The sequence below is a fragment of the Neodiprion pinetum genome, chromosome 3 (assembly GCF_021155775.2).
Source record: "Neodiprion pinetum isolate iyNeoPine1 chromosome 3, iyNeoPine1.2, whole genome shotgun sequence".
NCBI classification, from domain to species: Eukaryota; Metazoa; Arthropoda; class Insecta; order Hymenoptera; family Diprionidae; genus Neodiprion; species Neodiprion pinetum.
Window position 1 is genome coordinate 37,009,816 of NC_060234.1, and position 26,418 is coordinate 37,036,233.

A 26,418-nucleotide genomic window follows, 5' to 3' on the forward strand; every position below is an offset into this window, starting at 1 on the left:
ATCAATCTTACATCAATATTATCCTCGTGAAGCAAAGCCTGCAACATGCAAAAGAAAGGTAAGAAACGGATAACATTATTTATTTTTTTTTATTCAAGGTATTTCGAATTAAATGTTTAGAAGCAATAATAATTAAATATATGAAATAAAAAGCAAAAAAAAAACACTTAAATCAGACGTTTCACCTCTTTTACATTGGCCACATTTTCGCTTATTCTTGATTCGACTTTTCATAATTACGTTTTTTTAATTTGTACTTCTCTTGGCGCAATCTTGTGCCCTACTACCTTATAAGAAATCATTCGTACAATTGCTTGCCCAACACTGACAGATTTGCGAGGTTCACTATGTTAATGTTGCAAAAATTATAGTATTTCGAACTTTGCAGCTTGATCACATAGAGTGCTTCCTGGCTTCGGTATATTATTAATATTCAAAGTTACATTTTCGAAAAATTGTATGAGTTCAATATTTCGGAAAATAACTTATGTCTGGTATTTTGATATTGTTCTATGTATGTACATTCATGACGTTGTTGAAATAATATATACCAATATACTGTTCTTTATAGTTCCCCGACCAGCCCAAAATACAACTGGTTGATGCAATATCACACGGTGGTCAGACTGCTGAATATAATTTAACGTTGTGTATGAATAGTATGTTTAAACGACAAGAACAAGCCGAAACAAGCTGCATAGTTTTTATAATAATAATAATAATAATAATAATAATAATGATAATAACAATAGTAGTAGTAGTAGTAGTAGTAGTAGTATTAATATAATAAGTGCTCAATAAAACTGTAGATCAATAGTAAATTAATAATTAATAATAATTATCACTAATAATAATGATAATTACACGCCACTTCTAATTAATAATTACTGGAAATATACAAAATGTGTAGAAAAAGGAAAGTAAACTGTTTTTATAGCTTATTCTTTAAGGTAAATACATAATCGTGTTATGTAGTACCATGTGTTTCAACACTTATCAGAAATTGTTTGAACATACAGGGAACCCAATGTGAAGTAAGATATTCAATGCATGATTTTTGGAATTTGTAACACGGAATGAGAAAATTACCTGGCTAACACAAATCTTTTTCCAAAATGTGTCCGTGTAGCATGTGTGTTAATGAACATGTAGTTGTTTGATATTTTAACTAAAACATATTAATTAAATAGTGTAAGATCTATTTATTGCTGAAGAATACCGATTCTTGTACATCCGACTCAATAATTGTAACTATACCAACCAACAAATTATTCAGATCAGACGCTGAATTTTGTGCACCAGTATTTTCAGTAGCACCTTTATAAAGTGCAAATACAATATTGATATATCATTTTGGTACATCTTATTCCGTGCTGCTTACCCAATACTTAATTTACTGCTATTTGTGAGTTCTCTGTTTGTTCCGCAGATCAATTTTGAAACTCATGGTAGGTTTATGCATACTCTGTAGTATTCATATTTATTTTATGTATAATGGAGTAACAATAAAGCAATATGCAAGGTATGAAGACTACTTTGCTCATTTGGAAAGGGGATTTGAAAACAGCATATTTTATGAAGGGACTTCATAATATACAGTAGCAGCATTGTATTTACTAATCAATGTCTTTCTTACTTCCAATCCTAGAGAAATTTTAATGTTGATAAATCGTGTTCAAATAAAAGTAATCATTACAGTGTGAAAAACCAGCATTTAATATAGTGGAAGTGATATTTTCCATAAAATTGGTCAAGTCATATGCTTTTCGAAACCCCTAAATGAGTCTATTTTAATACAGTAAGTATAGTATTACTTATATTTCATAATCTGATTAGCCGATGAATATCCCGCTTTTATGGTTGCTTGCATCCATTTGTAATATTTCTCTCATTACATACAAACTTTAGCATAGCCTTATATTATAATTAAAACAGCATGGTCAGCAATGTAAGAAAATCAACACAGAAGATGCATAAAATTGAAGATTGTTCATGACATAGGAAACCCAGAAACTATGTCTGTGAATAAGTAGGGAGGACCAAAAGTACGTATAATTCTAGATAGTTTCTTTTAAATAGCATATATTAATGAAATCTATAATTATATTACTCGCTGCAGCTGACCATTCTGTAATAATGTTACAGAGCAACTAAAATCGTCAAAATTTCAACATGCCCAATTTTGTCTACTTATAGATTAATTATTAATTATCTTTCTTATGATTATTACAATTTTTCCTAAAATTTGCCTAATTCCACCTAATAACTTTGAACTACATGATCGGTTTCTCAGTCAATGTACGTAAACTTTTCTTTCTAATATCAAATTTCAAGTGAGCTGATGCCGAATGCAGTTTTGACGATCTTAGTTCAAATATATATATATATATATATATTTATATATATGTATATATATATTTTTTCTTTTTTTTTAATTATTTACGCTGTAATGACTGACAAAGGTGACAATTGTCAGTAGATATACGACAGTCACTCTAGGTTTACCCTAGATTAAAATTTTCTCACAATCTTCATGGAATAGACGATATTATAGCAAAGAGATAACGTGACATGTGTATGTAATATTTTAAGTAATAATGACAACTATGAATACATCATATGTTAATGTTATTAATCATTATAGTATATATCAGTAAATATTAACCAGTAAATAATAATCGTCATAATATAATGAAGTTATAAATACATCACAGAGATTTATGTTTTTTTTTTTTTTTAATTATTTTCTTTTATACATATTCATGTTGCATTAATCGAGAGAGTGCATTCGGAATCATTAAATTGAATCATTCATGAACAGTTTGTTATACATAATCTGCCGATACAACTGCGGCTCTCAGATTATACTCACGATTAACATGCACTGTCTCGATATTACCCTTTTCAGTTAATTATTCAATAGGTTAATGGATACGAATTGAGTGTTCAACGGAAAACCAAAAAATTGTTGCTAATATACGTCTTTCATTTATTTCATGTAATATCCATGTAATCAGCATGTATACCTATGCGTATGGTATGAATTTTGATTGATTTCAAAGCAATGTGACGATATACCTACGTTACCATTATTAAAGTGACTATGAGCTCCTGTATATGTAGTGGAAATTTGCGTAATTAGATGTTTGTTTATGTATATTAACTACAAACGTTTACAATCAAAGTCAGTGGCAGTCTGTTCTGTGGTAACTGTGTTTACGAAGTACAATCAATCATGGCTTAAAAGTATACACGATTAACCATTTTCACACGTACGATGTAAACGCAGTATGAGTGAGGAACTTTTTATTTTACTTTATATATGCCCGCAAATACCAGTTCATTGCTATAATAAATTATAGGCTGATTTTCTTTACTCCAGGTTCGGATGAAAGTTTGGTCATGTATTTGCAAATGATCACTAGTTTACCGATTTTCCTTTTTATAAAATTACGATAATGTTTACTGAATTTCGAATGATGATTCAAAGTGGATCAAAATGCAGTACATAGTTTGCTAAATATTTGTAGGATGTACATACTATGCTTTATGTGGTATAAAAATTGGATCTTACAAATGCCAAGTAATCTCAATTGAAGAAAAGTAATCATCACATCGAAAATTGGAAATGATTTTCAACTACCATCCTATCCTAAAGTAAGAGAAAACTGTCTACTACCGCTAACGTTTCACATTAGTAACCGGGTATCATTTTCATATCAGTTATAGTCTGCACTGATTGTAGAATAAGAAAAATGTTTTTCAAACAGTTTACACACTTTCACAGTACTATAATATATTCCTTTTTCTCCACGCTTACTCGCCCATATTAAATACTACTCAGTTCTGTTCCTGTTTGCAAACTGGAACCCATTTCCTCTCCATCATTTATACTAAATCCTAGCTATCAGCGACTGAATCTTGCAGGTGATGATAAAACAATACAATACCAAGCATGCTGCAACACAGTGTTTTCAACTACAATTTTCAATTAAATATTGCATGAAATGAAGAAAGTATCGTCGTGATGCAAACATGGTATTAGATATACTTGAAAAATTTTTAAAGAAATATATTGAACAGTAGAAAGAGCCGTATTTCAGTTGGAAAATTTGACCTCTTGTAAGGAAATTCACCTCGTCAGTCGCCAATCGCGACAAAGTTCGAAATTATCTACACTTAATCTTAATTTCGTAATCGTTCACTCGTAATCTGCACAGCCTAATCCACTTGTCTAATATACTTTGAGAATTCAATGATGACTGATTAATGATAATGGTTACTACCCAGCTACGCCCTGCAGGTCATATCCTATGATAATACGTTCAACAAGAAGTGAGATAATGCAGTTAGATTCAATGTCACATCTACTACCAATTATATCAGATGCACTACAATTTTAGTGAATTTTAAAGATTTGCTTCGTGCTGCCGGCACACCATTTGAAAAAATTTTAAGCTATGTTAGAAGTACTCAGCAATGAAACCGCTATTAAAATCGACTAATATACATATGAGTATTTATTGGATATTACTAATCCAACGCTTGATGAAATATTTAAATTTTATTTTCGAAAGCTAAGATTAATAGAATCGAATAAGTTTTATAAGTCTAGCGAAATATATAAAAAATAGTGGAAGAAAATAAGACACGTTGGAAACTATTTTCATGTATTCACTCACTTCTTGGATCTATTAAAAGACTATCGGGGTAGAAGCGCCGGCTCCTGGTCACCTAGCCAACAGCAACCTAAGGCTGAATAAATGTGTGGATAACATATCAAATTATTAACATTGTTAACATTGCAAATGTTCTAAAAATAACAACCTCAGTTGTAAACTGCGAGAAAAAGTGAAATCCAGAAAATTAATATTTTCAATTGTTCCCAAACCCGATAAACTTTTCCACCATAGTAGTATAAAATATGTTGAAGATTATTACAACAATAAAGCAATCCATTCTCTGCATAGAAATTGGATTATGGAAATATAATGAAGTATCAGGTTTCAATGTTTAGTGAGTTCAGTGACTCATTTTTATACAAATTTCCCCAGAGAATGTTACTGTTTTCAGTTCGTGACAAGTCATTGGTGTAATCGTATCCTGCATTGCACTAATTTTTGATATCCGGGACTCTTCTCCGTACGTATATGCTAGGTGGGACGAAATTAATGCCTATCTGACCCGCTGCAGGTGTAAAGTTGGTAAGGTTGTATAATACTAATGTTGCATACGCTAATTTGAATGCTCGAAAATAATCTGATAATATAATTCAGATGTAGAAAAGTCATGAATCAAAACTGTGCCTAATTATTAAAAATTATTGCAATTTGGTATCTGCTCACCCTCCAATTTATATAACGAATAGAATTTAATAAATAATCTAATACATTCACTAGAAATTTAGTTGCTAAGCCTACGCACACTTGGAATACACATTGAAGTAATCTTGTGAGTGGTAGAATGACAAAAAACATTGTGGTCATGCACGCACTAAGTCTCAAAGTTATTTTAGATTATATTTAAATATAAATTGTGTACGAATAGTGGTATGCCTATAGATGCGTGCTCTTGTTAAATACATATACATAAGCACGCACTAAGGTCTTTATGTATTTTTCATCATATGTGTGTGTATTTACCCACTTATTCGGTGTGTACTTGAATACTCGTTATACAGAACATTCCATAGCATCGTTTAAATTGCCATTGAGTAAAAAAATTTGGTTAACTTGGACATTAGTTACAAACTGACCACAGTCAGACAACTTCGAGTTATATTTTATTCCTTTCTTTCTGAGAAATCTATCGATAAGAAATATATTTCGTGTATAATAATAAAAGAATTGTGGAAACTTTGACGTTTCCCAAAGACTTGTTACTATGATTTTGAAAAGTAAGTTTACATATCCAAACTCTTAAGTCTTTAGACCAGATTCATTCAATTACAAACATTTAAATTTATTTATGATACACATATTCCACATAGAGTGAAGTCTTGAAAAATTGAATAAAATCTCACCATCACACTCTGCCTAGGACATTTTGTGTGAGTAATATTATTCCGAATTACCTAAAAGGCCCTGGCTGTTTCATAGAAAACCTTGGTGAGGTTTTTAAACGGTTTTCCTTGGAACCACCCTGTATAATTGCGAATAATCTGATTTTATGTTATGCAGGTATTTGGACTTAATAATCTTACAAGTTTTTCCCGTACGTAGCATACAGCAACAAATGTTGAATCGAGCGATGCAGATGTACGAGTTATTAAATGATTGCATGATGTAAGCTCACCTGCACAATGAGCAAAATAATATCTCTCGGTTTCATTTTTACAACAAGAAAAGGTACTTGATGTTCTTAGAACGGTGATATACCAGACAAACATCTAGAAAACACAGTTTCGAAATATACTGTTAAGAAACAACACACTTTTTACGCGAGTAAGCTCGTTAAATGCAATCAAACTAATACACGTCAGGCCCATTCTTTTATTTCACTTGTAGTAACCACTAATGCTACGTATTGAATAACTCATGCAATACAACATAGTAGTTATATTACTCTTCTTAGAGTATCGTAGTACCTAGGATCACGCGTGTCACGTATACAACATTGCTAATTTATATACATACAGTACAATACAGTTACAGAGTAGTGTCACATTTAATATTAATACGTAATATTAATCATTTTTTTAATAACTGTAATTATTCCATCTGCTCGTAACGATGATGGTATCATCAGATTTTTACCGTGTATGAATTAAACAATTCCTACTGACCTACTTGCCTAAAAAGTTACTCGATTACTTATTCTTAGTTCTGTTTATCATATTGTAGATATTATTTTCATATACTATTCTTAATATTATTGATCATATCGTTCATTACTCAATATCCGTTGTAGAAAATAATAATAATAATGATAATAAAAATGAAAATAATAGCAATAATAATAATGATAATAATAGTAATAATGATGATGATGATAACTGCAAATATCCATCATAATTGGGTATGAATTATTATTAATTCATAATATAAAAGTAACATAACAGAGAGACACAAAACAAAAAAAATTTACATACCAGGCCTCCCATTGGTCAGTCAGTCAGTCTATGGATATTCTGAACTTTTTCAGAGGGCGTAAAGTTTGCAAGAAACTAAGGTGGTGCACCGTTTTCCAATTGATATTTCAACGAACTGGTTTGAACAAGAATATTTTTTGAAAATAAATCATTTATCGGTGTGTCATATTCGAAACATATCTGGATAGGTGTAATCCTACCTGTGTCTACGTGTTACGAGGTAGAATTAATATCATAGCAGTGCTTCCAATCACTGACTGACTCTGTCATTCTAACTCTAGAGCTATATGTTTACAAAGGAACAAAAGTCTCGGTACTCGATATTTGGCACAGATTAAACAAAATTCAATGAAATTTCATAGCGGTGCGAAATCGAATGCGAGAAAAACGAATCGCAATCGTTTATATGCACTACATACTTTTATTACATCTTAATGTGTGTCAAATATTAAGTATGAATATTTTGATTTTTTTAAATTGTTATTATTTTTTTTGTGGTTTTCAACAATGACTAAAAACATTGAGAAACGTATTTTTTATCATCAGTTTTCTGTAACAACGTAAAAAAACGTAAATCTTATAATACAGCGTACTTTTAAGAATTAGGAATATTATTGTTATAATAATATTAATCTTAAGACTACCTTACTGGAGAAAAACACTTACTCGATCTGTGAAAACATAAAAACAATTGTCCATCGAGCGAGATTCAGAACAGGAGAGTGTTCTTTGTTAATTAATAGAATATATAGAAAAATCGGATGTATTTACAAGAAAGTTCGGTTATGTACGATTTTTTATGGGTGTACATATAGTGGTAATAAATACGAAACGATTTACTTTGACTCCGTAATTGCAATAATCAACCTTCTATGTGTCAAAACAAATAACGAAAGGATAATAATTATCTGAAATGGTCAAGTGTTGCGTCTGGATAAACTTTTTTAAGAAACGTTTACGAAGATTGCAGTGTAGTAGCAGAATTTCGATGATTAGTGTCGTATAGTGCACATCGACTTTAATTGAACATTGAAATTTTCAATGGATGTGTTCAACTCAGAAAAAAACAATAATGTGTGACTCACAGTGAATACTTGACATCAATTATAACATCGATGTCTCATCTCATTCAAACATTGTTCAATGGGCAGTGAAAACTGAATTCAAGATCACGTAAGATTGATTAAATTTTGTGTCTGGTTTCTGATTCACACTATAATTTAACAGTTATCATTCAGTTTCCTAGTCGTATAAAATGTAGCCGTGAAAATTTCACATTTTTCAACAATTGTATATAAAACATCGAATTGCAGTATTTGGACCACTTTTCAAAGAATCTAGAAATTCTTTGAACGACCATTCTTATATAATAGTACTTATTTGAACTTGGTCAGGAAATTCAGGTGTACTTATGTGATCAAATTAATAAACTTTGACCCACATCCAACGCAGTCGCAAATCTATGATATACTTGCAATACTGTAAGGAGTTTAAAGACTTGTTCACGAGTCATAATTTATCAATTCGCTTGGCGAATCTATCGCTATCGCAAAGTAACAAAAGTTTTGTTTGAAATGCCCCTTTCACGCAGAAATTAAGAATTCTAGGCATTAGATTCCCATTGAATCTTTGTTACATGATTTGGATTGGAAAACAGAATAAACTTGACTACAAACAGAAGGCCGTTGAAAATTGCGTATTAAAGAGTCGAGTAAATGATAAAAAAAAAAGAAAAGAATTTGCAACAAAATATTGAAGAAGTTATCCGCAAATTTTTAAATAAAGTCAATGTACTGGGATCGTAGGTATTAATGTTTTGAGCGTGGCGTGATGGACGATCACGAATGTTTGACAACGATAACACCAGGTCGTTGCTGGGCTTGCTGTTGAGAATGAAACTGAAGGAAGTTGTTCATTTCTGCATGTAGCAACCGTTTGGTCGTTGTCGCTGGTGCCACAGTTGGTTTGTTTGTAAGAGCTAATGGTACATCCTGTGCTGGTTCATCGCTGAACAGGTGATCACCTTCTAAGTGGCGTATCGCTTCGACGATGGTTTCCAGGTTTTGGCGTGATGTATTAGCAAGATATAGCCTTGCTTGTGGCGTACCATCGTCCAACGAGTTTGCTGGCGAGGGCAACCTAGAATACAAAAACAGGTTTACTTAAACAGAACTGAATATAAGGTTGTATCAATTTTACTTATGGCGAATAGATTTTGACGTAGCGAATTAGATGGTATTTCTATGGTGCCTCAAGGCAAGTTCCACTGCCGAAACTACCGAGATCACACATGGTCGAGAAAATGTTAGGTATACGAACCTTTCAACCTCAACTTTGGGCTCTGCTTTCATAGCAGCTTCGAGGACGCTGGGTAATCGCTGCGGTTCTACAGGTGGGGAAAATGGTCTTCTCGGACTTGTGGGTATAAACTGAGAAGGAACGTTTTTGAACTCAATTGGAGCCGTCGTGTACGTCACATGTGTTGGTGAGAACGATCCAAGTTTTTGTTTGGTAGGCGTGGAAAACCCTTGATTCTGAGAAAAACTACTAATCTTAGGAGTGCTGGGGCGAGACACTTCTTCTTTTATTTCATCTGGTACCATTTCTGGAAGTGGGGATGGGGATGGACTGGGATCTGGGGTTGTCGTTTCGACGGTTTGCGTCGAACCTACGGGAGGTAGAGCGACCACAGATACAACTTGTAACGAGGCAACTGCTTCTTCAGTTTCCTGGGCCATCACGTTGTCGGTATGCTCGATCACCTGCAGAACAGAAGGCAAATCATTAACTTTTGGATTGGTACCAAATCAGAGAAATTTCGTTCAAGAATGAATGTTAATTTCTATCTCGACATTTGAATTATTACTTTGCAGCACAAACCTCGTGTGGTTGATAAGCGATCAGTTGATTATCCCTAAATCTTTCAGGATAAATTTGACTTTGAAGAGCTCTCATCTGTTCCTCGACGCGTACCCTCGCACGACGTTCTCTTTCCAATTGTCGTCTCAGCTCAGAAACGTCGCTGCTCGATACCGAATGTGCATCCGCAGAGACGGTAATAACAGATAATGGCTCAGGGGACATGCTCCCTAATCCTTCATCCCCGCTCTCGTTAACGTGCATTGGCAAGCTAACAACGACTGCTGAAAAAAAGAAGACAATACTATTCATATAATCGCTTGTGAAATGGTTTTTGCTGTATATTATTGAGAAAAGAAAACCCGAAAAAATGATTTCACCTATTACCTAAGGTGTCGATGATGTCTGACAATGAGCTATAAAATCACTACGTTCGAGTACTACGTACATCTGCAATAGCGGTACAATTTTTGGCTTGCACAACGATGCGCCGAATCTTTACCCCAGAAAAATTGAAAGATAGAAAAATTAGTAGGTGGGTGATCGTTACGCTCGTGTAAAAAGCCTATCTCGTTCGTTTTATCAGCGTTGATCGTCTGATACCCGTAATTTCCGTTTCCCGTGCCTACTCTGGGTCTAATTGCAAACAGCGTCTGTCGTCTCATCGTCAGAATCGCTCTGAACGTATTCTGCGTCCCGGTACGTCACGAATCAAGGAAAATGTGCGTGACGTGTATGATTGTAGGGACAGCGAATTACACCTTCTCCCATTATGCTACGCGCTGTCCCCGGAGCTTAGATGCGAGCCACGCTTTCATTAATATACGACCTTTGGAGGTTCTACACGCAGGTTGCCCCGACGTAAACTCACACGCGCTTAAAAAATCAGAGACAGTCTTTCATTGCGTCCAACGGAAGAAATGGCCTCAGAAACGTCAGTGTTGAAAAGGATAAAGAGAGAGAGCAAGAGAGAGAGAAAAAAACACCGTACATTTGAATTGGGTAAAACATACCTTGGTTGTCAGCCTTGCGTTTTTTGATTGGTACGTCGCCTCCTTCGTGCTGGTTGACCAATCGCTTGAGTTGACAATTTTGTGATAACAGCTGCGTCTTCTCTTGCTCCAACTGATAAATGTATTCGGCCGTTTGCTGCAGTATCGCCGCCTAGAACAGACAATGGGAAACGGTCAAGTCGACAATCTGACGTAGGGATCGCCGAAAAGCTTCGTCGATTCGTGACAGTTGGATAAAGTCTAGTTGAAATTTATTACGAGCAACGACTCGATGCGCTCTCGTCTTTGTGACTATAATCTGTGCAGAAGGAACACGTTGGATGTCCACTTAATTTCCCTGCGTGGGTATACTTTAGGTGTGCGACGTACAGGAAGTTTCGAACAGTATTCAGATCGTTGAACACAGATCGAGCTGCAGATTGGACTTCCTATTACGCATTGTCGCTTATAGAGGAAGGAAATAAAGAGGGAATCAAACATCGCGCATAAATCCCTTCGTACTTTTCCTCATTTGACCAGGTATAATGTGATTCGACTTTTTTCAACGAGCTGAGCCAAGAAGGTTGATTAAAGAAGAGTCTATCCTCGAATGCAATTTGCATTACCGATACGAGTATTTATCGAGCAAAATTTGCAAATTTCGAAGGGCTGAGAAATAGAAAAACATTTCTCCATGATTTTTATACAAGTAGTTTTATTTTCGTGCTGCGATCCCAACTCCTGCGGTCATGCGATCTTGCGATTCCGTTTTTTTTTTCTTCTTATTCTTGCGCAGTGGTTACATGAAACAAGGGTGTCCGTTTTTATAATGGCCACTGCGATGAAATGCGCAAATTTACGACAGGTGATCCGTCTTAATATTTCATACCGTTCGTTGCTGCGGGGCGGTATTGCTAGAATTATAGTCGTATTGCATTTTTTTACCGCGATAATTCGCCGTTACATCGCAAGGGGATATACACTCAAATTGCATTTTTTGTAGCATAATAAAACCAGAGTTACTGCCACGTCCAAGGCTCTAACGTTGGTGGGATTAAATTGAAATGGTATTTCTTTTTTAATACCCATTGCGAAAGTCAGTTTACAACTTGTACGTCCTGCACCTTTTTTTCTTTCGTTCTCTCTTACATCCTTCCGTTCTTTCACTTTTTCACCATCGTGTGAAACAAAAAAAAAAAAAAAGAAAAAAAAAACCACCGATTTCGAGTTTCGTTTACGGTGCTTGATTCGCATTGCGCGCGTGCACGGTCGTAGGAATACCGGTAGCGTACCGCGTGATGTCAGGTCAACCATATTGTCACGTTGGCATCGGATATCACGTGTCGTAAACAAGAATGACCTCGAAAAGGGTTGACGAAAACAAAGCGTAAATTGATACGCTATGCCATGCCCGAGGGGCCGAATATTGCGTACCGGGGCTTCGATCGCGTTTCACACCTGCCAAGAGTCGACAGGTGGTGATCGAAGATATGCCGCCTGCAGGGTGTACCTTTGTCGTCTTTCGGGTAATTGCAGTCGGTTAAAAAGTGACTACATCTCCGTTCGACCGACAATTGCGCAATAGCAGCCCCTCGACGTTTCCTCGCTGAGCAAACTATCCGGGCGTTATCGATCTACGAGATATGCGAAAACCAGATTTCCACGACCCTCGACTCATTGGCGTTGAACGGGGGAAACAAACTGAATCTTACCACTTGCCGCCGCCCTTGATCCTCGTATCGAGTCGCAGGTAAAGGTTTCCTCGTCGATTACTCGACTCGATGATAGCGACTATCCGTATCCTAAGTAGTGGAAAATAGTAAGACTATACGCAATATGCGAATGGGTGAGAATCTTTTTGAGCGTGGAAAATTTCTCTGGTAATGTTTTAGCATACGGTTGAAAACGCACCGCGACGAAACCCTCCGTTGTGAAACATTCAACCTGCAGTCCGAACAACCAGAGGCTCATAGTCGATTCTCAAAATTGCAAACAGTGCACATTCTGTCAGTTGTAAGTATGCCGCGACAAGTTGGTGTTTAATTGCCATATTGCGTCGCAGTCTGATGTGTTCACTACCGGGTGAAGTTGTGCAGTTACAGATTTTTAACAAGATTTCGATCAGTCGAGTAATTTCATTTAGCTAAGTTTCAGGTGAGTACGTTATAGCTCGTTAGAAAACTCGGCTGCCTGGTACGAGTGCGTGCAAGGATCATAAAATCGGTATCGAGTAACAACAAATACCGCGGCGGTAATTAATCTCGATTTCATTCTTCGTATCGACTTGGTCAAACTGTATAACGCAAAGTCTCGTAGTGTAGTACAAATAGGTCGTAACGTTGGCCGCATTAAAACTCTGATAATCCTTCCACCATCAGCAATTGGAGATCGTTAATCCGGCGCAATAGGCTGAGCGTGATTCCATTTTCTGCATCGAAGCAACTCGAGCATAGTGAAAAATAAGACGTAGATAGTCGAGGGCTTGAGAAAATATCATCTTGAATGCTACAAACTTTGTTTCAATGAGGTAATTGCTAATTTTAAGAATTACCAATACATGCTTAATAATATAAAGTCCAAACAGGCGTTTCCTCGTATTCTATCGATGTCGTATATTTTTCAATTTTTCTGTCCAATTATCACTTTGCAAAGTTGCAATTTAACGATTGTTTAATTTTCGAAAATTCCATCGAGTATCAAGTGATTAGAGGCAGCCTAATTATATTAACGGAAGACGTACAATCATTACTGGATAGTTCAAACGGCAAAGTGAATATAATCATACCGGGAGAATTCATCTGTTTTCAAGATCGGCCGTATCTAAATTCGTCTGGAAAATGCAATTAATCTAACCGAAAAGTGACACGCAATACGGAGCAGAATAACATTGGGGTCAACTGACAAAAAGACCGTACTATGCAGATGTTGGAGGTGGTAAACGTGGTACAAATTATAAGTTTCTCGTGTGAAAAGTTAACAGATTCCCTGACGGACTGGCTGTCTGACTAAGCTAGTAGCGTAACTAGAAGGTTGAAAATCATCACGTACTGTGTAATTTGAATTTAAATTTCCAGGGGTCACGACTTAGACTTGAACTTCATCGTGAAAAATGACAAGAGTCAAGAGTTCGACCTGGAAGAGGTGATCAACAAGGATGTCAGCACGAACGATAAGTTTTATCACAGACTTGTGATTCCCAACCTGTTATACTTCGGCGCCCTCCACGTAGGCGCGGTAATTGGTATTTACCACTTGCTGGTGAACGCCAAGGTACTCACAATAATATGGGGTGAGTTGAAATTGCATTATTCGTCGAAATACAGATATAAGAATCAGGGTGTAGGGCAGCCTAACTCCAACAATTTCAACAATTACTTCGCAAAACTTCTCCACTCCTTTATTTCCTAGCGTTTTTCATGGCGTTCTGTACCGGCGAAGCCGTTACGTTGGGGGCCCATCGATACTATTCGCACAAGAGTTTCAAGGCGACAACGGCTCTCAGGCTGGCAATGATCATTTTTCAAACGGCGGCTGGACAGGTTAGTGAAATTCAATTATTCGGCGCTAATCGCAGAAAAATCGGATTTCGGCAAACTCGTGCGCTCATTATACTCGAGTTAATAACAACGTCGGGTATCATGGGTATAACGTGATAACAGTCGTTGTGGATTCAAGATCAAAGCGCTTTTACCCCCGTAATGTTTTCAACCCCCTTTTCGGTTTCCCCCTAACTACCTTTTAATAGCTGTGCGACAATCAGGCAATATTAGGTATACTTCTCGCATTACAGAACAGCATGTATACTTGGGCAAGAGATCACAGACTGCATCACAAGTACAGCGACACCGACGCCGATCCTCACAATGCTACCAGAGGATTTTTCTTTTCCCATGTCGGTTGGTTGATATCCAAGAAACATCCTCTCGTCAAAGAGAAGAGCAAGTGCATCGACGTCTCGGATCTGCTCGATGACAAAATCCTCATGTTTCAGCACAAGTGAGTATCCAACATCGAACACGGCGCGAATTTGATTTTAATATAAAATCGGCACGATTTTTCGAATCAGAAACGTGAAAATACTAACTAGGACATTATCGACGGTTTTTATTTTCTCATTATATCGCGATGTAACCGTGGCTGTTCTTCGTCAACCAATATATCATATATATGCGGCTGTACGAGAAACAGATGGAAAGCAATTGATAAAAATTTACTTTCAGATATTTCGTACCGGTTTATCTACTCGTGGGATTTCTTTGTCCGACTTGTTTGCCAGTTTTCTGTTGGGATGAAAATTGGTGGACTTCCTTTTACGTCGTATACTGTCTTCGCTACGTCGGCATTCTCCATGCAACTTGGAGCGTAAATTCTATCGCTCACATGTTCGGCACAAAGCCCTACGACAAGTAAGTTTACGATCACCGATTCATTTCTAAATTTGCAAGTGTAAAACACTTGCGGAATGATTTTCGAGATTCAAACCCTCATGGTTACCGCACTCTCCGTTTATACTTGGGCGAATATGGATGAAATTCACAACTACCTGACAATTTCAGAAGAATTGTCTCCGTCGATTCCAACGTCGTTTCGTTTCTCACCGGCGGAGATGGATGGCACAATTACCATCACAGTTTTCCCTGGGATTGGAGAGCTGGGGAATTCAGTGTAAGGGGTGGTTTCAACACCAAGTTCCTGCAGAGGCTGGCGGATTACGGCTTCGCGTACGATTTAAAAACGGCCTCGGACTCGGTCGTCGAAGGGCATACCAAGAAGCACGGGGACGGAACGCGTCCGGTTGTAGACGTCGGGCTAAACGAACATGAAGATAAAAAGCCGAGAAACGGCGTCGTCCGCAACGCTCCGAAGGAAAAGAGCCTCGTAGCCGACTAAAGCTGCGTGTTTTGACAGTCTTTCAACGTACAAGAGTCCTCGATCATTGAAGTATAAGCGCATTGATTGTCACGAAGGATAATCAGGATAAGCGAAGCACTTCGCATTTCACGTTTACGAATTCGAAACTTGTACTTGCAAAATTCCCCTTCCTTCGAAATTGAACATGCTCTAGAATAACTTTGAAAGAATTGCTTATTGAAATAAAATAATGCCATCATAATGCCATGTTACGCTATAAAAGTATTTTCACAACTTTTGTACATATATATGTGTATACGAATGAAACATGAAATTAAAAGAAATCGCCGATTTCCTCCCGTTTCCTCCAAATATCACCGAATGGCGTGTTTTTTGAAATTCTTAGTCCTAACCGGCGACGTCGGCGTCGCCCTCCTAAGCGTCGCCGTCACACGCAAGCGATAAGCGTTTGCATGCGTGCCCATGACATCACCCAACCTATGCCGGTTGCTTTTTAGCCCGCGGCCCCCGCGCGCGCAACGAAAATGTGCTAAATTTAGCTACGCACAGAAAGAGAGTTAAAGAAAGGCCGCCGGAGCAGCTCGCACTCGTATATACGCGCGAATTCTGAGAAGGCGTCCAACAATATCGTATAAACGTTGGCCGGATGCGGTTCGTTTTAATCTTATTTCTTCTCCATCCCTTTTTCACCTTCTTCGTCTTCTCTCGTTCTCTCTTCTTTCTTTTTCTCTTCCCTTTTCAAACCTATTTTCATTTCATGTCTTATAACGCTTCCACGCCTACGCACCAGAGAGAGAGAAGGAGAGAACGAGAGAGAAGAGAGACGAGAAAAAAAAAAAGTGCAGCCGGCATTCCTCTGCAATCTTCGTACTCAGAGGGTGCAGGCTATAATGCATGCTCGCGAATTATTAGGTACACCAGGCTCGCCTTTGCAGCTGCTGAGAGATCCTCGACGCGAAATATCTTGCGATTTGAAAAAGAAAGAACATTTTTTTTCACGTCCCCTGCGTTTTGTCGGCCTGAAAGAACATAAATTTACATACCTGCATATATATATATATATATATATATATACACACACATGTTTGTACGTGCATATGTAATACGTATGTGGTAACATTGGCAAATATTCTAATTTATTCCTATACTATAACCAAACCTGTATAATAAAGGTATTATATATGTACACGTAATAAACATCCCGGTATGGCCGAAAGGAATGCTGTTAGTCCGTCGTTAGTTCGAATAGATTTAGGGAGGAAATTTTTGCCATTTCGACGATTTTTATTCTTTTTACTCTTATATTGAATTTCAATTGATGTTAGGACGAAGATAATGAAAAAAAAAGGAAAGAAAATTGGTCGTAAATTTGGTAGAAATCTCTCAACGATATAATTATATATATATATATATACATATATATAGTTATAAGCGACCGGCGTAGTTTAAACAAACCAAAGACTGTGTGCGTAGGTATATCTCATGCCTTCGTGTTCCGCGTATTACCCAAAGATTCCCACAATCAATGAAACCTGGTAGATTTGTTTGCTCAGTTACGGACGGGCATGAGAGGACGGAGAGAAGAAACTAAAATTCAATTAGCGTTCTTCCTGAACACCGTCACGTGACGTGCTCGGCAAATTACAGTCTGGATCAACGATGGTAAATAGTAATTGCATCAATGAGGTAATTAGCTGAATTGGCCACATGTACCGTCCATTAATCGCGGATGCATGAATCTCGAACCCGAATCCCTGCATACATATTTAATCGTTCCGGTTATACGCCGATAAGCGGTTGCGTCAAGTAGTTACCTGCCTAATTATTCGCTGAATCAAATCAAGTCAATTCCGTAATGGGTACACTCGCCTACAGTTGTTGCAAAATTCGGTAGGTAAAACAGTTTCCTCTGTTACATTGCACGCGCCACATGTAAACTTGTAATGTCGAGGCACAAGGTGCGATGCTCATTTTGGCCATTTACATAACCGCGGGATGTGACTTAACTATATAATTTGATTTACGCTGTATCATTCGCAGCTTATATACGACTTTATACGGTCCATCCTAAATCTAACGGATCCAACTGTCGGCGAATACGGGACGGAGTAAGTAACGTGTGTCAGCTCTATTAACACGTATAGATATACGACTGTGTATGTATAACAGTACGTAGGTATAGTTGAGACGGCGGCAGGGAGGAAAAGAGCGGGATGAGGGGAGGAGGGCTTCTGGATACGGTCGACTCGGTCAAAGTTACCTCGCACGTGCCGAAATCTTGCAAATATGTATATACATATATATTTGTTCCGCAAAGCCGACTTGGGGGCCAAGGCAGCGATCGCGGAGCGGTTCTTTCGCAGAACGCAATAGAGCCACTAATTGTGCTTTCGCTTGCAACCACTGTACGTATGTACGTATTTATGCCTGCTGTAACGTGGGTTTGTTATAACGCGATAGGCATATTATATTCTCGTCTTCGAGACGAACGGCGAATAAGCACGAATATGCCGGTAATGAGATTGGCAACGAAAACGATTGTATAAAAGGAGAATTTAAATTAAATTCAAATTTTTCGGAATAATTACAGACGTTTTTGGGTGAATGCAGGCAAGCCTGGAGTTGATCGGCTCGTTTTTGGCTTTCTTAAAACCGAGACGAATGAAACGTCTAGAAGATCCATTATATTATATTATTGTTGCAGGTAGGCATACCTACAGACATTAACGTAAACTTCTACCTGCCTATTGTCAGGGCCGTGGTACAGAAAAGTTCCAACAAAAAGAAAAAAAGGATGTGTATTCACGGAGCTCGGAAAGTGAGAGTGTATATTTATACTATATTGAAATGCAAATTTTACCACGTGCGTGACTTTGCAGAAACGTAAATCGAGCTATGGGAATGATCTGCGTTTCTTTCATTCTCGCATTTTTCGGTTATTTTTTACTTATCTCACTCTTTCCTTCTCCTTCTTATTTTGCCAATCTGCAGAAAGAAACGAAACAACGCCGCGGCGCGAAAATCAGGGTCAAGAAAAACTTGGAACTCATGTTTCGCCCATCTATCAGCCCGCTCCTTATCGTTGCTCCGTGTATTTCTTTTTTTCTTTCCTTTTATTTCGTCCATTCGACTTCGCGAACTTGACCGTTACCTAGTCAAAGTCTTATCGCGACTCATCGAAATTTATATATGTACATATATACATATATACGTGTAGTAAAATCTATTTATAAAAGTTAACGAAGGGATTTTTCAAGGCCGAATCACTTGCCGACGACAAAATTATCGTACGTAAGTACGTCGACGTCCCGACCAATGATATTTTAAAGACAATTATACAAAACAGAGTGACGATTTTTTCCAGCTGTCAACGACGAGTGGAAGACTTGCGTGCACATCGGAATGTCGGATTGCGCGAAGGTGAGAAGGTGAGAAGGAGGACCGACTCGAACCGAGCATCGACCGTTATCATTTCTGTCAAGAGCTGAGTTTTCCATTAATCGAACACGAATAGAACGCGCGAACGCGAACAACATTGTCGGTTGCTTCGGGCCGTTTGTTAACGTCCGCGGTATGTTGACAACTACAAGCGGTGTAGACGTGCCAACATCCCCCGCAGCGTGTCGTCTCACTAGGCAAGCTAGATAATATCTGCAGTCGTGAAAAGCATCCCGTATCGTAGATGCAAACCTGCAGGACGAACGGTGTATAATTTAGCGTATTCTGTTCGAACGAGAACGTAACCGGATACGGTCATCATGTGTTTATACGAAATATCATGAAACGTTTCAAAGAGTTTAAGGTTTCGTTCGGAGTGCATTGAACAAGTAACTGTACGTGACGTGCGGGTTTCAACCCATGAAAAGCTTCAACGGCCGGCAAGTAATCTTTAAATGCATTTGAGGGGAAAAAATTAAAATTAAAAAAAAAACATATATGAAGATGAAGAAGAAAAGTAAACGGCTCCGGTTCTTTTGTAGCGTCTTCTTCTATCCGTGTATGCGCACAGACACGCGTGTTTACAGTAAGCACTACGCGCGCACACACACACACACACACGCGTTCTGCGAGTGTGAGAGAGATCATTGGCGGTGGACGGCAGATGCTCAGAACTGGCGTCGAGGGATTCCTCCTCCTGTTCCTTTACTATACTACACTATACTACTACTACTATTACTACTACTACCACTACTATAACCACCACCACCAGCACCACTTACTTCGTCGGCAGAAAGAGGATTCTCCAAAAGAGTACAGGGGAGGGGAAAGAAGGCCCGGGACCACCTGGCTCTCCGTCCCCTCGCGACAAAGAACTCCTCAAATTCAGGAAAGCATAAATTGTGAGTAAAAGTTTGCGTAAAAGGTGCGGGTCGAACGAGATAGGCGAGTATTCATTTATACGTACGTATACTCGGTCTGAACCGAGTCAATTTGTCAGATAATTTCAGCTATATCATAACATGATGTAAGAAGGAACAGAGCTATAGTCATGAATTCTACTCCGTGAAAATTGATCGCCGACGATGAATAATCGTCTTTGTGGCGAATTTGGATTACATGGTAAATAAACTTGGATCGAACGAATTCGCTGGTATTCACTTACAATTACCTCAATCAACCGAATCTCTCGAGAATTCCATTCTCACGATTGATTTTTAGCATAACAGATCAAGTATCACAAGCATGTAGATAGGTAGGATTCTTTAACGCTGGGAAAAGGTTACATTTTCAAACAATCAAACGCCGTAAAACTTTACAATCCGCTTTGAAACCGAGTTGTTCACGGAAAGATCGTTTCATCGAAAAGCATGGAATTCGTTTCTCCTTTTGCGGTTCTAACGAGTCAAAAAAAAAAAAAAACCGATCGCTGTCAACAGGTTGTCATCCTCCCAGGCATTTGCCGCACGGAAACTCGGGAACGGTACCGCGGACGTACGTGACAGTGTGAATCTGCGTTATATTTACGCGTTAATTCAGGGATCGTAGAGTTCCCGCAGGAGCAGCAGCGGCATCACGATCAGCGACGTCGGCGTCGGTTTATCTCCGACCGATCGTCGGGCTGCATAAATTCTCATATCCAAAGGAATGAATGCAATGCTGAAATATACAGAGCCACGTGGATATAGGATAGCCGTTCGACTGCATGCCGTATCGTGGATGCAGCGTCAGCAGCAGCGCCACTCGTGCGTATTCCCTTCAAGACTTCAAGAACACAGCTGACGTGAGAGGCCCCGAGTGAAAATGACTTTGGTCTTACGACTTGGCTGGCTGGCTGGCTGGCTGGCTGGTTCGTCTCGACGACGGCCCGTGTGGCATTCCACAACTGGTTACTTACTACTACTACGAGCTGCGGATGAGGAGGGGCGGAGGAAAGGAGGAAAGGAGGAAAGAAGGAAAGGATTGACTCGCCGTCAGCCCAGCAGACTGGGTCCGTTCTTCGTCGCTCTCTCGACGAGTTTCGGTCCCACCTCAAACTCCGAGGAGTAGGAAAAGAAGGAGAAGGAGAAGGAAAGGAGGCGAAGGAGGGGGTGTCGCAGTCTTCTTGTTGCACTGGCATTCCAGAGGGTCTCCGTTGCGGCCTTTCAGAGGCAGGCAGAGGCGGCTGTTCCGCTGACGGAGGGCCTGCGGGCCGTTTCGTTCGCCGTTGCTTTTCCCCGACTGCATGTGGCGGTGAAGCAAGCACGGCAGGCAGTATCGTTGCGTCCATGCGGACGGTCGGGAATAACTCTAAGTTGCGCGTTTATTTTTTTTTTTTTTTAGCGCGTTTCATTTTCGTTACTTGTATAACCCGGCGTTAGACGTCCCGACAGGAAAGGTCCTTGAAGATGAGTATTATAAGAAGCCTGCACGCAGCGAAGAGCCGCAGTTTTAGACGTTAACAATATATAATCCGGCATTTATGGAACAATTGGCCACCGCCGATGTCTATCCTTTAAATTCAAGCGTTGCGAAAAATTTTCGCCTCTTGTATTGCACGTTCCAGCCTACGGTTGTAAGGTTATATAAGAGATGTCATCGTCGACGTGAGATGAATTCAAAGAAATATTTCTACCGACAGTAGATCTCTGTTGAAACGCTGCGAGACTGGTTAAATGTGAAAAAGTCAAAGTTTGAAAGAGTTTTCCAGCAAGCTTGACATTATATTTGACTGAAAAGTTGTGTTTCTCTTAGATTCCCGGCGGCGTCGCCGTCGCCGCCCTTATCTTGCAAACACCTGAAAAACACCGCGTTGCGTACCTGCCGGGAGCAGCAGCAGACGTCTCGTTAGTAATTAGAATGAATGAAATCTGTTCGTATACGAGAAGGTGGTTGGTGTACCTGACTACGCGCATACCTGCCGACTGTAGTCGGGAGTAACTGTTTACGAGGGGCTATTTATAAAACACGGGGCGCATCGTGATGATAATTAATAGTAACAACACAATTGCACCAGCACACCAACAACAGCAGCAGCAGCAGCAGCAACAACAACAACAACCAGAACATTTATTCATAAGTACAAGGTAGTTTGCGGGTCCCGCCATCCCCATAGCGTTCCATCCCTCATGCGATAATTACAGCAATTACGAGGAGGAGGAGGAGGAATTCATTTTCAGTACGCCGCACATAACCAACCATACAATGAAAGCACGTAAAATTAGCATTTTTAGAAGTTATAGCAGATTCCCCACGGTCTCTACTCCGGCATTCTCTTATACACCCTGCGTATCTATCTATCTCTCCTTCCATCAGCGACGAAGAGGGGAAGAATTGCATTTTTTCAGGATAAACGCCCGTCCTGCAGCGATATACTCGATCGCCGTCGGATCGATAATTTCGTTTTCATGTATTACCCGGTGATTTCGACGGTGAATTACCAAAGAATCACGAAATATACTTTTCTTATAGTTGACTACCACGTGGTACGTCGTATCGTGAGTTGGAACGTTGTTCACATGCATCGAAATTACATGGGTTGATGTAACGTGTATGGTGGCTGTGGTGCGGGTAGATATTTCACTTTTTCCCCGCATAACCGGAGTATACGTAATAAATACAGGCTTTACGGTACTCAGGCTGGGTAATTTTAGGGTAAATAGGGAAAATAGGAGGGTGTTGTACTTCGAATATTTTTTCACATTACTGACCAAATAGAGCAAAATTAGATACGCATACTGCGATAATAAAATGTCGAAGGAAAAAGATATTGCACTTGTATGGTTGTACGGATTATTGTAATAAGTTATCGTTCGGATTTCCCTTCTTCTCAAAATATTCTCGACACGTAACAGCGGGGTTTAAATAAATATTTAAAAGCTACATGCGAAGATAACTGCGACATGGCAAAGCTGATATATTATATCATATGCGTGTAAAATGATTATGTATTTACGATGTTATTGTTTATACGCGATAGTAGAATTTTACGGAAGTTATACACGACGCAGAATGAAATCTGATCGTAAATACAGCTTGACTATAAGTGGAATAATAAAAAATTATGTTGTTGTTGTATGTTTTTATTTATTTTTTTTCCTCACCCTCAATCCGCGCATGTCAGAAGCCTCGCTTGACTGGGCATGAAATAACACATATGTGGTGAACGTGAGTAAGAATTGACATTTGGCACGTTGTATATACATATATATATTCGGAGCGGTCAGGTAGGTAATAAGATCCTAAAAAATGCTGATCCCCTGGCCTTGCCCAAACAAAGAGCTCGTTTTTTGCCAACTTCTTCCAGGAAAGAAACGACCGATTTGGGATACGGGATTAGTTTTTATTTCTCTTTTCCCCCGCTCCCCCCTCTCCCATTCTTTTGTCTCTATTCTGTAAATTTCTCTATTTCACGTCCGTAACATCGTGGTATATTTTACGCAAAATCGGCGTTCCTTTGACGCCAACAGCTTACGCCGGCGATCATGCAAAACGGTCCGAATTACATTTCTTAGCTCGCGAAACTTTGTTCGGCGCGCGGAGCAAAATAGCGGAGAGTCGGAGGGAGGCGCGAGGAAGTTGAGTAAAAAGTAAAGAGTAAAAAATAAAAAAATGAAATTGAAAATAAGGACCCGGCTCGGCGTAATACCCGTAAACCGTAAAAAAAAAATACCTTTTCGGAAGACTGGCGTTTTGAATTTTGCGCACGACTTTGAACCGCGTGCCTTGTAAAATAGCCGTGTCAAGAGATGGACAGTTGTTAAAGAAGCGGGTTTTATTGACGTTGTTTTTTTCACTCTTTGATGCCAACTTCAAAACCGTCGTAATTATCCGACTGGCGCCACTGATTTACCTACTCCTTTGTGCGAAGGTTTCTCTTCGGTTGGTCTTTCCGCATCTGTTGCGGCATGTTGCGCGGGTCAGGCGTCGCGGCGCCAGACGTCTAACCGCCCGCTTATAAAGCGACCTCGTCTCGTCGCGTCGCTTTGGCCAAAAATACACTCTGCATGATCTACGAAAAGGCTGCACCACGAGTACGTGGCCGTTGCATTATCCTGTATACAGCTAGGCTGTGTATTCGCTTAATGATTCAATATCAAATACCGCAATGTTGCCGCAAATAATTGATTTCTCGATTAATTGCAAATTTTATTCAACGCTCGAGCAAACTCGTCAATCGATTGTTGTATTGGAATAATTACGAAAACTTGGGTAGCTTGAAACTCTGGAAATAAGCTCGATCGATCAGCTTTTCGAGTATATGAAGCGATATATGAGGAATTCTACGTCAACTCGGCCACTTTTTTTTCGACCATCTCAGATCTGCCCCATAATTGGTTATATCAAAGTACTACTAAAAGGTACTCTATGTGAATTTTTTCAGATTTTTTAATTCATTATTCGAGAAGTTGCCGGTTTTTTTCAAATGAATATATCTCGGAAACTTGAGGTAACCGAAGAAAAATGACTCTGCATAAAAGTTGTGGTTTTTTGTTAGCTTTCGAGAGGAATTTTTGAAAAAATTTTTACGTTCCGTAACGCTGATTTTTTATCAAAATAGGAAAAAATTATTTTTTTTATTCAAAAAGGGCCGTTTTTTTTTTTTGCTGAAAAAATTACATGATTATGTACGTAGCACTGACGATGAGCTCTCAGTGTATCGAACACAGTCGAAATGGATAAATTCGAACGAACAAAGTATATCTTGCCGATTACAATTGATCTTCCGGGATACAGGTCACATAAAGCGACGTCGGGAATATGAACCTCAGCACAAATTTATAAAATTCAAGAAAAGAACGGTTTCGATACATTATAAACGATACAACTGGTCACGAGGTGCTAATGTCATTTTTTGGACACTTGAATCTGTGTCTTATAACATAATGAAGAAAAGTTTCAGAACTAAGTAAAAATATACAAATTAGTTCGCAATTATTAGACTACTTTATATATTCGTTTGATTAACCGCGGAGCCCTCGATGAGACTAAACGCAGAGTGAGTAGTATTGCGAAGCCTAAGGCAGAATTGGATTTCTTACGCGTTAATTAAATGGCGAATAAAAAATCTTGATGCGGCATCGGTTAAAAAAATCGCACGGCGATTTCCTTTCACAAGGTCCAACATTATGTAAAAAGCTATGATTTAATGAAGCTGAAGAACGAAAAAAGATTTTTTTTTTCAGGGTAGTATAATATATTATACATATACACACGTATGTTTCGTATTGTGTGTAACATATATAGGTATACGCACGCTGGTCTCTCCGTCTGAGAAACGTCAAAACTGTAACTAAATTATACAGGTAAGTAGTAAGTAATGAAAGAGAGATAGCTGCGGCAATAACCGCATGTATAACGAAGACACAAGTATTTAGTACAAACGGATATTCGATTAATGTAAACTGTACAAGGCGGAGAGTTAATATTGCTTGAGGACAATAAATTTGCCCGCGAGCGCGCGGTTAAAGAGGACAGCGCATGTCGCCTGTCATTGCTTGATAAATTACGTTGACGGTAATAGGTGATATTACCGCAGCTTTTGAGGTCGAGACCGCGACGGTGAAAAGAAAATCCCTGCACCGCGACTTACCGCTATTTCGAGGTAGGAGGATGAGATTGGAAAACAAAAATACGGAGAAAACTGTATAAGCTGCATATCTGACGGATCGTTAAACATCAAAGGCTGGACTGATTGTTGGATATTATACGTGCAATATGACGGTCGTGTGTGACTTGGGCATGACACTGTTTATTGCAATACTAGGTGAAAAGATGTACATATATAATTGGGTGTTTCGGGAAAAAATAATTTGCGATTTTCTACCACGGCGCCCCCTGAAAAGTTTGTTCAGGTTAAAAAAAAAAATAATGTTTACGTTATTGACTGGGAGATCGCGGTGAGTTAATTTTTTATTTTTTGTACACTTTTTCGAATTCATAAAAAATCGTGAGGAAATTTTTTTGTTTTTTCCCTTACATCAATCACAATATCAATTCACTTCCCAAAGAAAACCTACGCTTGTAACGTTAAGTCTCCAGTCGATATTTGAAAAGTGGATCTGACGACTTTTTCATTATTTAATTCAATCTCATTAGATGGTTATAATTTAACATAAAATTTTAATTTAGGAGAATACGATTTCCGGTAGATATATTTTTGTGTTACGGATCGTTATCTTTGGGTTG

At 38.6% G+C, this 26,418-nt stretch overlaps 2 protein-coding genes across 5 annotated transcripts in view; one reads left to right on the top strand and one right to left on the bottom strand.

Moving 5' to 3' along the window:
• Positions 1–712: 712 nt before the first annotated feature.
• Positions 713–26,418, bottom strand: part of crp (cropped) — a 165,072-nt gene continuing 139,366 nt past the window's right edge. For 2 of the 3 annotated variants that reach the window (XM_069134539.1, XM_046616808.2), the window contains 4 exons: positions 10,963–11,113; positions 9,971–10,233; positions 9,410–9,852; positions 713–9,229 (listed from right to left, as the gene is read on the bottom strand). In XM_069134539.1, the coding sequence (XP_068990640.1) occupies positions 8,929–9,229; positions 9,410–9,852; positions 9,971–10,233; positions 10,963–11,113 (1,158 nt within the window). In that variant the 3' untranslated portion in view covers positions 713–8,928. The remainder of the gene's footprint in view (positions 9,230–9,409; positions 9,853–9,970; positions 10,234–10,962; positions 11,114–26,418) is intronic. The other variant, XM_046616810.2, reaches the window with a different exon arrangement.
• Positions 13,010–16,145, top strand: LOC124214501 ((11Z)-hexadec-11-enoyl-CoA conjugase-like). 2 transcript variants are annotated; one of them, XM_046616814.2, is made up of 7 exons: positions 13,010–13,192; positions 13,320–13,468; positions 14,016–14,230; positions 14,350–14,480; positions 14,732–14,937; positions 15,162–15,347; positions 15,498–16,145. In XM_046616814.2, the coding sequence occupies exons 2-7, from the start codon at positions 13,464–13,466 to the stop codon at positions 15,829–15,831; spliced, it is 1,077 nt and encodes a 358-aa protein (XP_046472770.1). In that variant the 5' UTR covers positions 13,010–13,192; positions 13,320–13,463; the 3' UTR covers positions 15,832–16,145. The 2 variants fall into 2 exon arrangements, with proteins under 2 accessions (XP_046472770.1, XP_046472772.1); XM_046616816.2 differs by having other exon boundaries at positions 13,010–13,095.